Source organism: Fundulus heteroclitus, chromosome 1 (genome assembly GCF_011125445.2).
Source record: "Fundulus heteroclitus isolate FHET01 chromosome 1, MU-UCD_Fhet_4.1, whole genome shotgun sequence".
Lineage (NCBI taxonomy): Eukaryota > Metazoa > Chordata > Actinopteri > Cyprinodontiformes > Fundulidae > Fundulus > Fundulus heteroclitus.
Genome location: NC_046361.1, coordinates 14202531 through 14216731, shown reverse-complemented (window position 1 = coordinate 14216731; position 14201 = coordinate 14202531). Strand labels below are relative to the sequence as shown.

General features: G+C 41.3%; 1 protein-coding gene across 1 annotated transcript; it reads left to right on the top strand.

Annotated features, from left to right (window-relative positions):
• Nucleotides 1–43: 43 nt before the first annotated feature.
• On the top strand, nt 44–13932 carry LOC105936428 (serine hydroxymethyltransferase, mitochondrial). The gene is given in 13 exon segments (XM_036135808.1): nt 44–185; nt 188–262; nt 1102–1293; nt 4251–4330; nt 6741–6941; nt 9682–9763; nt 9850–9972; nt 10056–10195; nt 10282–10444; nt 11509–11608; nt 11996–12151; nt 12335–12442; nt 13485–13932. Coding segments are annotated over 13 exon segments (1596 nt in total). The 5' UTR covers nt 44–137; the 3' UTR covers nt 13613–13932.
• The last annotated feature ends 269 nt before the right edge of the window (nt 13933–14201 follow it).

Sequence of the window (14201 nt, the reverse complement as noted above, 5' to 3'; positions counted from 1 at the left end):
TTTTCTTCAATCTGGAAACTATTTCCTTCACTATTTGTGTCCAAAAGCAACACCTGACTCAATTTCTCATCATCAAAGAACTGATTCAGAGTCAGATTTATTGCACTTTTTATTCTTATCAGTGACCCAGAGTACGCATGTACCTGGCTTCGTTCCAGTGGCATTGGGCGCTCACCCTTTGTACCTTTTGAAAGTTTTCACTTTTCCCCAGACCGCCGCTCTTACAAACATGCTCTCTCTGTCACTGCGGCAGACTCTGAGGGTAAGTACATTTGTCTAATAATTCGTTGCCCACAGAAACAATTAAAGATTGGAAAATGGATGTTTTTTTTCTTCTCCTCCCTCTGTGCATCCGAGCCGTCGTTACTAAATAACTTAAATATTGCAAACTAGGTCACAGTGTCGCTGCAGTTCTTCTCAACCCTGACGGAGCTGTCTGCCCGGAATATGCATTGCTTCATTTTCAATCATTAAATATGTGTGAAACCCACTAAAATGTGTTTGTCCAAAATGTTATTTTGCACGGTGCACGGTGTGTCAAACCATGGCAAATGAATTGACAAGAACACATGGAAGACGTGCGCATTTCTGCTTTATCAGTGGACTATCTGTAGGAGCAAAGTAGCCCCTGGTTATGGACGTATCATGTAACGCATATCTGCTTCAACAAACAGGACCCTGATCAGCCTGCACAGACTTTTCAAGTCCAAGGTTTTCCATAACTGCTCGGCTGAATACCAAATTTGTTTTTGACTGCCTTTCACTTAATGGATCGCTCAGAACATCAAAAGACGCATTATTCCAACTCGTTCTTTCAAACCCCGGCTGCAGACTATCATCATTTCGAGTGATGAAAGCGTTTTGTTTTTTTTCCCCCCAAGCTCAGCCATCACCAGCATTTCAAAAGAGGCCGAAGGAGCTTTTTTTTGTTTGTTTGTTTTAAACCCGTTCTGGACAAAGTAAAACACAATGAGGAGTTGTGACTTTCTCTTGAATACCAAGCTTTTAATGACATTTAACATTCGTTCTTTTTGAAACGCGTGTTTGCTTGCAGACTGAAATGGCTCCCTTTTGTTTTTCTTCCTCTGTCCCGTGATGAAGCCCCTCTTCCTCAGAGTCTCGGGGTGCTTGGGTAGAGAGGGGCAGGTCCCTTCAGAGTCATGCAGGCTAAAGCACAGCAACGGCGGGTGGACGGGACAGGAGAGCCTGGCCCAGGACGACCCGGAGATGTGGAGCCTCCTGCAGCAGGAGAAGGACAGGCAGTGTCGGGGGCTGGAGCTTATCGCGTCAGAGGTGAGAAAGGAGCGGAGGGAGGACCCGGGGATGCAGAAACCGGAACGTTAAAAAGCAAAAGGTGGTGCAGAGATGATCTACGTTAAAACAACAGCTAACGATAACTGGAAGTACAACTATGACGCTGCAACCCCTTAAAAGTTCTCACATTTAGTCATATGATAAACGTGAAACTTCAATGTATTTAAATGGGATTTTATGGGACATAATCACATAAAGCAGTGCATAATTGTGTAGGGGAAGGACAACGATACACAGTTTTCAAACAGTGTTGTATTAATTTAAGGGTATCAGGTTAAAGGGGGCTTTGATTCTAGAACAACTGCATTTATGGGTCAATTAAATCACACACATGGACTCTATTTGCAACTTGTTGGTCTCTGACGGCAACTTGTTGGACTGGATTTTATTCAGTGGCATCCCAGCAGAAGGGGGGGGGATACAAATGTATTCAGCTGTACAAGTGAAGACTTAAATATCCTTTTCCTTCCACTTCAGGGTAAAGCACAATTTTGTGTTGCTCTATTATAATAAATTCCAATGAAATATAGTGAAACGCTTCATGGGAGATTATTAAAAAGCTCAAGTGGTACAAAAAAGGGTGCAAAGAACATTGCTCTGGGTAACATGCAGGTTAAGGCAACGCCAAGCATTAAGCACACACAACAAAAAGCTCGAGGACAGAAACTCAGGATGATCCCGTGAGAACTCGCTTATCCTCAGAACTCATAAATCCATAAATAAAACATCTGAAAAAAAAAAAAAACGACAAGGACTCGTATACAATCACAATATGATCAGAGCAGGGTTTCAGTGTAACTTGTGACGGACACCGGTCCGTTGTAGAGCCTCTAGAGTAGCAGTTTAAATATTTGCTCTTTGCCTGTAATCCCACAAAGCCTGTGTGTGAAAGCGGTGCTGGAAAAAGCAACTGGTTCTGACAGGTGAACTCCACACAGAACAGCGTTTAGAAATCAATCCTGCGCTTGCGCCAGCTGAAACCAGCAGAGCAAACCCATCGCTGTAAACATCCTGAGCAAAAAGGAGGACATCCTGCGTCTTTTAAGAGAGTCCGTCCATTTTAACAGTAGGCTACTGAAAAATGTTAATAATTATAGACAATCCAAACCGTAAAAAAAAAAAAAAAAAAAAAAAAATCATTGATATTTTATACATTTGCAAATGTAGCAACCAACATGCAATCCCTGCTGAGGAATAAATTATTTATAAACCGACTTAGAATGGTTAATCTTGGACACAGGCATATCATATCAGGAGCGTATGATAAGAACAACGTTTCTCAGCATTTCGAAGGAGGTATGGCCTGATTGAACCTCCGACATCCAGTTTGGGAGGGAGGTGTGCGAGGAGGAAAACGTCTGGGTCAGACCTAAAGAAAGAAACTAGACAAAGACCAGATCATCGGGAATGATTCCTGCACAGATGGGACTAAAACCTCATTATTTACACACAGAACAGTGGACAGGTTTGGGATAGACCAAATACAGCATCCCAGGAAAGGAACCTGATACTTTATTTTTTATTTTTTATTTTGGAAAGAACGTGGTTTTACTGCACTTTAACATCAAAATGAACTTAGTTTTAACCATTAAACAAAATATATAGGCAGAAACCTATTTGCAAGCTGAGAAAAAAGGAAACTCTAGCCCCTGCAATAGCTGGTCTTACCCCTTTAGTTGAAAAAAAAAAGACATCAACGAAAAGCTCCTGGAAGACATCTACCGGTCTCCTTTTCTCCTCACTTGCACCTTTCAGATTTATTTATTTTTGCATGTTTAGCCTGTTTCAAGTCAGCCCACAGCATCTCCATGAGATCAGGATCTGGTCCTTGACTCTGTCCAGGACCTTTCACTTCTTAATTCTCATACAGTCCAGTGGACTGTATGATTTAGGGCCGCTGTCTTACTTAAAGTCTGGACTGAATGCTGGGAGACAGGAAGCAGGAAAACCTAATATATATGCAAAATTCCCCCCTTCAGCTCTGACAAGTTTATGTCTCAATTTGAAACAATTTCCCATAGACTGTTGATGTTTTTTTCCTTTTTAACATAACTCCCTTCAAAATGACGTAATCTAACTACAGGCTGCAGAGAATCAACCAAGTTGCAGTTCTTCTATTATGCAGCAATTACGAAGCCAAAGCTCTATCATCCAAAACGACGCGAGTGATATCAGTCATCCACCACCGCAGGCTCAGAGGAGAGCGCCGTGCTTTTTTAGAACGGTGTCATATTATCCCATTAGCTTCCTCACGTATATTCCTTTTTCATCGCCCCGTTTTGAGAAGAGAACAAGAGGAGGAGGGGCAGTCGGGTGTGAGTGTGTATTTTGTGTGTGTGTGTGTGTGTCAAGGTAGGGTTTCAAAAAAATGTCACTGAAAGAGTTTTAGTTTCAGACAGGGAGCTTGTTTTAAACCTCACTGGGATGATTGAGGGATCCCTGAACAGTGACAGGTTTAGTATAATAATACTTCCGGGGGGGTTTGGGCGGGTGAGGAAGAGGGAGAAAAAGAGGGAGAGACCAAAAAAAAATAAAAAATAAGCTCAAGTGAGAGTGGGAGAAGAGAAAAGACTGACAGAAGGAGGAAAATTCATTTGCATTCAGTTCTGTTTCTGCAGCTTTCTCTGCTCTTATATAAAAAAAACAGCTCCAGACAACCATTTATGGTATGCGCAAAAAGTTTTAACAAACTGAAGTAGATTCCATTGTATATTTGCAAACAGATACTTTAGTGATTCTTTTAACTTAAAACGGAAAGGAAAGTAGACCTGAAAGCATAAAGCAAAGCTAAATTTATACTGCGGTTACAGTCTCTGGCAGTAAAGCCTTCTCTGGGTAAATAAAGCTATATTTGGAAAGGCGGTTTGGATTTTTTATTTTTTTTTTTTTTAAGGCATGTGTGCAGATGCTGACACTGTGCTTGTTTGTCCTGTCAGAATTTCTGCAGCCGCGCAGCCCTGGAGGCACAGGGTTCCTGTCTGAACAATAAATACTCTGAGGGATACCCTGGGCAAAGGTAAGCCCAAAAAAAAAAAAAAAACGGAGCTCAATTATAATATGTAATTGCTGTCGCCTAAAAAAAAAAAAATCATAGCGTACATGTAAATTTGCCAGGCTTAATGCTTTAAAAAAAATGACAATAGTGGAAGTTTCAGCCAAAAACAGTCACCTGTATACCTGACAAACCTCTTAAAACCCAGTTTGACATACTATGAAATTATACAAAAATGATGCAATCCAATCATTTGTGATGAATGTGATACTGTTTTTGACACAACACAATCTAACAAACAACCGAATGGTGTAATGGGGTGCAGCACTGCTGTGAGACTCAACACGGTGCACTGCAACACCATGCAATGCAGCACCTGATACTATGCAGGTTTGCAGCCAGGTGTTTAAGCTCCAGTAGGTTTATGATCCAAAAGCCTTATCTTTGCTCGTTTGTTACTTAAAACAGGTGCATAGGACAGGATTGCTCCCAGAAAACGCACAAAAGTAAATAAATAAAAGGAAATGTTTAGATGAAACAGTGACCGGCGTCGAACTGAATCCCCTAATGTGATCGTGTAAGTTTAACAGTGTTTAAAGAGATGCAAAGGACTACAAAAAAAAGCCTGATCGTTATTATCAAGTATGCCAAATTATAAATTTCCAAAACAGTATTTCACCCAAATACGTCTTATTTTTTTTTAAAAGCCCCCTAAACAAATTTTTTTCTGCACAGTGAACATGCAGGTCCCCGATCTCCAGAGGGGCTCCGAAACTTTCCCAGCAGACAGTGAGAATTACAGTAAATGTGGAGGGCTGGCACAGTGAAGCAGATTACAAGGAAATGTTGAAGACCGTGCTGGACGAGCGACGTTGCACAGATTTCAATGTGGATTCTGTCAAGCAAACGTTTTCCTAGAGCGCCAAGGCTTAAAAGGAGGGATTGTTCTGGATGTCTGAGCCAAAAAAAACGGCTCTGACGATCCCTGATGGGTGTCAACATGGATGCAGAGGCCAAAAAAACAGCATTGGCCATGTCAATGATGGACCTCAGAACTCAAACAAGCTGTGAATTTATTTAAACTCCAGTTTTCTTAAACACAGTTGGTGCTCGTGTCGTCCCAGTTATGTGAAAAGCCAGCGAAGCAGTCATACAGGTGACCACTGCTGCATGGCGCTTAAACACTGTTTTATACATTAAACACCTTCACAAAGTGCAAAGACTTCAGGAAGACTTCCTTTTGTTGCTTCTGCACAACTGAATCGGGTGCTGAGTTTGCTATTCCCTCATTGGCTCACCAGAACCATCCTCATTATTTATAGGGTGTTAATAAAATACCATGAAGTAGGGTTCAGCTGCAGGCAGCACCACGAGTGGACCCGTCATCAGTCTGCCTGCCTGCCGATCATTCTTGACAGTGGTAGCAGAGGATGTGGTGGAGTTACAGCTTCTTGGCCATCCCAGTCTGCCCCGGACCTCTTCATCATCCACTTCCATGCAGCTATGGGAACGGTTTCCCAGCCGTTCAGAAACCTAGACCGTTTTTCGGCACATGGCTCAGACATCAGTCAGCGGGAGCACAGGATACACAGATTGTTGCTCTTTGAGCAGATTATGCCCGCTTAGCATCTGTAGATTAAACCTACGGAGACATTTCTGAGTCATGTGCACAGAATGAGAAAGTAAGTTTCATGAAAGGGTGAATTTTATCCAATTAAATCACAGTTTACAAGAAAGTAGCCTAATGAATAAAAAAACAAACGATGACATTTTCATTTACAGCAGATGAACTATGTTAGTTGAGGTTGATTGATTTTCTGTATCAGCTACAGTTGGATTATAAAAAAACAACATTTATTCAGTTATTTTATTTCCAACTTTCTTATTTGACTATAAATACAGAAAGTTGTCATCATGCTAACCTTCAAGTATGAAAACTGTTGAATTTATGTGTGCATTCAAAAGCAATGCTGCCTTATCCATCATGTATTTCTGTCAAATTAAAAATACTGTACTTAGCATCCTCTGGATGACTAATTTGCGTTATAAGGAAATAATTTACCTTTGTAATAAAGCATGACAAAAAGTAAACTGTCATGTTATGGCCATACCTAATGAACTACGACTCATTACATTAGGGTATAATTTCATTGCCTAGATTGTGTCTCATGATGCAATATTGAACATTGTGGGGTGTTTGCATGATATAAGACACGTTGTGAATGTTACCGTATAATTAATAAAATTCAAAAATGACACAAGTTGGAACACTTAATCCCACAATAGAACAATAAAATGAAGCTTAATTGATACCAGAGATTGAAAAAAAAGCTCTAATAAGCAATAAAATAAGATGATCCATAAAAAAGATTGAATACAATACAAAGGATCAGAGACAGTCTGTGAATGATTAGTGTGTGCGCGTCTCTTTCAGGTACTACGGCGGGGCGGAGATCGTTGACCAGATCGAGCTGCTGTGTCAGAGACGAGCCCTCTCCGTCTTCGGCCTGGATCCAGATCTGTGGGGCGTCAACGTTCAGCCGTACTCGGGGTCTCCGGCCAACTTCGCGGCCTACACCTCGGTGCTGAAGCCTCATGACCGAATCATGGGCCTGGATCTACCCGACGGAGGACAGTGAGTGAAGATGCTGTCTGTTCAACATATGCTGCTAAAGGGAGATTTCTTTATAAGCAGCTTGTGAAAAAAAAAACAACATTGACTGCAATCCTTCTGATCCATAAATCTAATATACAAAATCCTGTTGAGAATAGACCCCCCCGCAAAGTTTATTTAAATAGTTTTACAAAATGAACTCCTGACTGCATTGTGATAAAATATTACAGAAATATTTACCTGTTTGAATGTCAGAACATCCTGGAACAACTTCCCAAGTTAATCCCCGTGTCATGTTAACACAAACACATTCTACAGCTTTTATTCAAATAGCTCGGTTTTCATTTCATGCTTCACATATTCTCAGCAGTGAGACAGATTCTGCATTATTAGTCGCCACGTTCTAGTTATTTGTTTCACAAAGGAGCATCTCTTTGCCCCGCAGTTATTCCCCACAAGAAAGAGATTTGTGTGTGTGTGTGTGTTTTTGGACTGAACGTGGAGAAGTGGTGAGTGTGATAAAGTTTGGTCTCATAGACTGGAGCTGTCACCGGATGACAGCCTCTTTGAAATGAGCTCATTTTGATTTCACAGACACTCAGAACAGGAGGAAATGAATTCGCTCTACATAAAGTTAACATGGTGGCTGGCCGAGTGCTCAGCACAAAGACAGAATAGACTTTAGAGACTTAGAATAGAGAATTACTGTATGAGTTATGTTCTGTGTATTTGTGCACAACATTGGCTTTATTACATTAAATTACATTTGGTTGACTGTAGTCCAGATATAGACACTTTTTTCCCCTCTTAACTGTAAAGAGAACGGCAAGTTGCTCCTAGATTTAAGACATTATATATATAATATTATTTTATATCATGCCCACTTTTTTAGGTCCGGTGGTAGAGGCTCGCATAAACTGACCAGTTTTAATAATAATTTAGATTTAGTCGGCCCGGTTTTCGGCTCTAAAATAGTCAGAAGTTATAAAATGGAGTCCAGTGGGTGCTTGAAGACGTTGGAGGTAGCTTACAGCATTGCCATTATAACGGAATAATCTGCGCTTTAATTTGTGGAGGGTCCCCCTCATTGATCAGCAGTTCCCACAAATAATCGGCCTGTACACCTACTTTATCAGGATTATATGTGACAGACCACAAAAACACAAAATAGTGCATAAGTTGAGAGAAAATAATGCACAGTTACAGCTTTTCACCAATTTAACTCAGAAAAGAGTGGCACATTAGTATTTTGTGTCCCTAAATAAGTACTTTGTAGAAAGACCTTTTGCTGCAATCACAGCTGAAAGCATTCAGGGGTATGTCTCTGATACTTCTTTTTGCAAAAGATTTCCAGCTGGATTTTGCTCTGGACTTTGACTAGACCATTTTAACCTATTAATATGCTTTAATATAAACCTTTTGCTTGGCGCTCTGGTTCGTTTAAGGCTGTCATCCTGCTTATAATCACCGCCCCAGGTCTTTATGCTACTGACAGGTTTTCTTTAAGGCCTCCCCTAGAAGTAGCTCCGTTCACGGATGATGCGGACCAAATAGTTTCATTTTAGTTTCATCTGACAGCAGCGTGTTTGCTGTTTCTCCTTCCTGGCTTTGCGGCTAACTGCAGCTGGGACTTCATACGGCTTCCTTTCTCCAGAGGCCCTTCTTTTGTCACTCTTTCATAACGGCGAGATTCATGGAGTGCCCTGGCAACAGCTTTCCCCATATGAGCTGTAAATCTCTGCACCTCCTCCAGAGTTTAGATGGACCTGTCGGTTTAAGTGGATGGCAACGTCTGCCACAAACAGAGCTCTGTGAGATGTTCAAAGCTCGGGATATTGTTTTATTACCAACCACACTTTGAGCTTCTCCACAACGGATGTGTCTGCGACGCTCCTTGGTCATTGTGATGCTTTTTGTTCTCTAATCATCTCCAACCAACCTCAGAGGCTTCACACAACAGCTTGATTTATGCTGAGATTAAATGACACATATGTGTTAGACTTAGACATCTTTATTTGTCATTTTGTATGTACAGAGTACATACAGAACGAAATTTTGTTGCATACAGCTTGTAATTAAAAGTAAACAATTGAAATGTAAACAATGCAGGAAAATTGTAGCAGTGATTAAAAAGTAAACAATTGAAATGTAAACAATGCAGGAGAAGAGAACAATGAAAACCATTTGTATGTGCAGAAATGATGGTGCAAAAGACATTTGTGCAAAAATGCATTTGAAAACTGCAAGTTCGGCAGCATTTGTAATGCTAGATAAAGATGCAATGGTGCAAATGTGCAGGGTCCAGTTTAGAGTTCAGCAGTTCAGCAGTATGTGGAGTTTAATTAGAGATAACAATTAGAGATAACAAAATAAAAGGGTCTAGATACAAATAAACACCATCTTTTTCATAAAAAAAATTTATTTTGAAACCATGCATTATTTTCCTTCAGTTTTACAATAATTAGCTACTTTTTTGTTGGTTTATTGCACAAAATCCCCATAAAATACACTTTTTTGACATGACATTTACCATATTTGCCATTTATGTTGCGTCATTCATGTTGCACTGTTCAAAAAGGTCAATAAATGCTAAAAAAAATCTGATGCTAAAGCAACAAGTGAAAAAGAGGCTTTAAACTGAACGACCGTACTTATGTCTGTTATTCTGATGATATATTGAGATCCAGATGGGTGAGGAAACGTTTGCAGATATCAGCTCAACTTAAGAAGGCTGTTGTAAATTGACTCTGCCACATTTCAGCCTGACCCACGGCTACATGACGGACAACAAGAGAATCTCGGCCACCTCCATCTACTTTGAATCCATGCCCTACAAGCTGAATGTGAGTGGCTGGTGAGCTTCAGGAAGTAAATCGGTGAAGGATTGCTGGTAACAAATAATCTCCCTGACTTTGTGTCATGATCTCAGCCTCAGACGGGTCTGATCGACTACGACCAGCTGGAGAAGACGGCCCGCCTCTTCAGACCCAAACTCATCATCGCAGGAACCAGCGCCTACGCCCGCCTCATCGACTACGCTCGCATGAAAAAGGTCCAATCCGACGCCACAACTGATAGCTATAGAGGTTTTTGTTTTTTTTAGCAGCGTTTAGTGATCGGCTGTGTGTGTTCCAGCTGTGCGAGGAGCTGAACGCCTACCTGCTGGCTGACATGGCTCACATCAGCGGCCTGGTGGCAGCCGGCGCCGTTCCTTCTCCCTTTAACCACGCCGACCTGGTCACATCCACGACCCACAAGTCTCTGAGAGGAGCGAGGTGCGGTCTGCCTTTGACAACAGCTCTCGTACGTGACGACCATCAGGAGAGGCGGTCAGCCGGTTTCCTCTCTCTCCGCTCTGCAGGGCCGGGCTGATCTTCTTCCGGAAAGGAGCGAGGTCCGTGGATGCCAAAGGTCGGGAGGTGCCCTACGATCTCCAGGACAGGGTGAACTTCGCCGTGTTCCCGTCGCTTCAGGGGGGACCGCACAATCACGCCATAGCCGGAGTGGCTGTGGCGCTCAGACAGGTCCGGATAAATGTTTTGTCATCCGCAGTGATAAATGTAATGAGAGAAATGCCTCGGGGGGGGGGGACAAGCTGAAGAGCCAGCTTCATGTACAGGACTGTCTCAGAAAATTAGAATATTGTGATAAAGTTCTTTATTTTCTGTAATGCAATTAAAAAACATGAAATGTCATACATTCTGGATTCATCACAAATCAACTGAAATATCGCAAGCCTTTTATTGTTTTAATATCGCTGATTATGGCTTACAGCTGAAGAAACCCAAATATCCTATCTCAAAATATTAGAATATCGTGAAAAAGTATACTAGTAGGCTATTCAACTAATCACTTGAATCGTCTAATTAACTTGAAACACTGCAGGGTTTCCTGAGCCTTGAAAAACACTCAGCTTGGTTCAGTAAACTAAATCACAAGTAAGGTAGTGGTTAAGAAACGACATAAGATTCTCACAGTAACTGGTGTACTGACCATGGCATTACTGTCCTTGATTGGCCTGCCAATTCCCCTGACCTGAACCCCATAGAGAATTTGTGGGGTATTGTGAAGAAGAAGCTGAAAGACACCAGAGCCAACAATGCAAATGAGCTAAAGGCCGCTATTGAAGCATCCTGGGCATCCATAACACCTCAGCAATGCCACAGGCTGATTGCCTCCATGCCACGCCGCATTGATGCAGTAATCTGTGCAAAAGGATTCCCAACCAAGTACTGAGTGCATTAATGGACATTTTCAAATCTTTGATTTTGTTTTGCTGTTATAATTTTTTTTTTTTTACTTGGTCTGAGGAAATATTCTAATATTTTCAGATAGGATTTTTGAGTTTTCTTCAACTGTACGCCATAATCAGCGATATTAAAACAATAAAAGGCTTGCGATATGTCAGTTGATTTGTAATGAATCCAGAATGTATGACATTTCATGTTTTTTAATTGCATTACAGAAAATAAAGAACTTTATCACAATATTCTAATTTTCTGAGACAGTCCTGTATAAGACATTGAAGTCGCGCAGCATTGTGACGCGGTGTTCCCCTTTGACGGAGCCTAATTTCGTGTCTCTGCAGGCTTCCACTCCCATGTTCAAACAGTACATCGCTCAGGTTCTTCTAAATGCCAAAGCCATGGCTGGCGCTCTGCTGAAGAAAGGCTACACCCTGGTGTCAGGTGCATATTTCCTACACATTAACAGATGCATGAGAGGTTTCTGTCTGCAGCGGGAAATTAACACATGAATCTGCTTTCCACACCTCTACTATTTTGGCACCAGCAATTCGCAGGCACTTGATGCAATCCCCGTTTCTCCATTCACTGCAGACTCATTTTCTTTCTGTTTTTCTGACATTTTTTAAAAGTTAGCTTTCCCTTCACTGTTGAATGGATGAGAAACAACACTGAGGGGAATTTAAAAAAAGGTAGAGTTAACTTTCTCCAGCATCAGCAAAAAAGGTTCGGATGGAGAGAGAAGGAACTGCTAATTGCATTCAGTCAGAAATCTGTTAAATAAAGCTTTAACGCTTTGACTAAGCCTGCCTCCTTCTGCTTCCCCAACAGGTGGAACGGACAACCACCTGGTTCTGGTTGACCTTCGACCTCGCGGGATAGATGGAGCTCGAGCGGAGAGGGTCCTGGAGCTGGTGTCCATCACAGCCAACAAGAACACGTGTCCGGGAGACAAGAGCGCCCTCACTCCAGGAGGACTGAGGCTCGGTAAGCAGGCTCACAGCTCTAAGTGGTATTTCAGAGGGTGTTGAAAATCTATTTCCTCTTTAAATAAGGCGCCATTTCAATAAAATAATCCTTTAAACTGGTTATTATAAACGTCTGGGTTCTTATTGGCTTATTGGGTTGTTTTAACACACTTTTGCTTACTTTCTCGATATTTTGGTAAAGGAGCTCCAGCTTTGACGTCTCGACAGTTTAAGGAAGCCGACTTCGAAAAGGTTGTGGACTTCATTGATGAAGGGATTCAGATCGCTCTGAGCGTGAAGAAGAAAACTGGTGAGGCAGTTTTTTTTGTTTCTGTTTTGCTTTGAAACTTAACAACACAGGAGAATTTTTGTTTTGTGAATAAAACAAAAAAATCATCAACTTTAGTTTGAGTCAAAACGTGTTTCTTCGTTATAGATTCATGCCGTGTTGAGTGATACATTAAAACATTTATTTCTGCTGATGTTGAAGATTATGTCTTGCAGCAAATAAAAAACAGAAAATCTGAAAAGTGTTTGAGCAATAAAAAAAATTACAATGATTACAGAAATGTCAGCTTACAGAAGAGTATGTCCACATAATGTACAGCATAAAGTCTCGGTGCTTGGTCGGGGCTCCTGCATGACTTTCTGCGCCACGGTCAGCGGCACGGAGGGGATCAGCCTCTGGTGCCGCTGAAGACGCCCGGCTCCATCTGACTGCTGCCTCAGGCCATCTGTAGTTTCTCCCCTTCCTCTTAACAATAACCCTTAGACTGCCGAGCAGAGGAAAGCATGAAGTGCTCAAGAACCACGGAGTGGACCAGCTCCACGAGATAACATGGCTCCTCAAACCACCACTGACTGAAGCTCTGACTCCAGCTTCGGTCCATGTCTTGTGAGCCTTCCCCAAATTCTCAAATGGCCTTTTTCCACAACCCTTATAAAGGTTCCCCGTGTATCTTCACCTACCAAACTCTTTCCTTCCACTCAGGTTTCCGTTAATAGATACTATTAACAGATACAATGCTGCTGTGAAAGCAGCAGTCTTCCCCACGGTTTTCTAGGTCATGACATTTATGTGTTAAAATTCATTTTTTATTGGTCTTATAGTCTAATTATCTAAGAAGCTGAATTTTAAGTTCTTCATTAGCCCTAATCATCAAAACTAAGAGAAGTGTCATGGGTCATTGTTAAGAATGCGTTGCTTTTGTCGTTTTTTTTATTTTAAATCAATTACTGAACTTTTACTTCTGAGCTTGTAAAGACCAACATGTTGACATGCTGGACAAAGTTTCCTGCTTTTTCTGGACATCAAAAGTGATCAACTTTTTATCCTCTTTGTGCGCCATCAGGAAACCTGGCCAGCTTCAAGGCCTTCCTGCTCAAGGACCCGGACACGGTGAAGCTCATTGCAGAGCTCCGCCATCGGGTGGAGCTCTTTGCCAGACCCTTCCCCATGCCAGGATTCACAGATCACTAAGGAGGACGCAGAAAGCGGGCTTCTCTCCACGACACCTTACATCAGCATCCTGCACAACTGTAATGTAAAAATGTCACAGTTTTGTGTTTTTTCATCGAACTGCGTCACCGGTCAGAAATCTGCTCGTGGCAATGTGTCGGAAAATGTAAACAAACGTTGCAATCTTTTCAGGGAAATACAGTTTCATCTGAGGCCCTCGTAAATAACTGGCCAATGTATAAAATGTCATATTAAATATAGATGTACCCGTTTAATAAAAAACATTTCAGTGTAATTGTTTATAAAAGTCACAAATGAATAAACCAAGAAATGGAGTTTGCACAACAAGGCTTTGTTTTGAACTGTTTTATTACCCCTTAAGATATCGTACAAAACAAGTTAAAGAGAAATTAGTATTTTTAAAGGGGTATTTCAAATTTGTAATTGTTTGGAGCAACAGCTTTGATTCAGATCCTCTTTCAGAGAGATTGGATTTCATAAAAACAGGTAAAAGGAGCCAACCTCTGTACTGTATTTGTCCCGTCTTGTACAGCAGGTACTTGTTATATTTAATAATTATTATCAAATACTGATTATAATAGGCTGAATT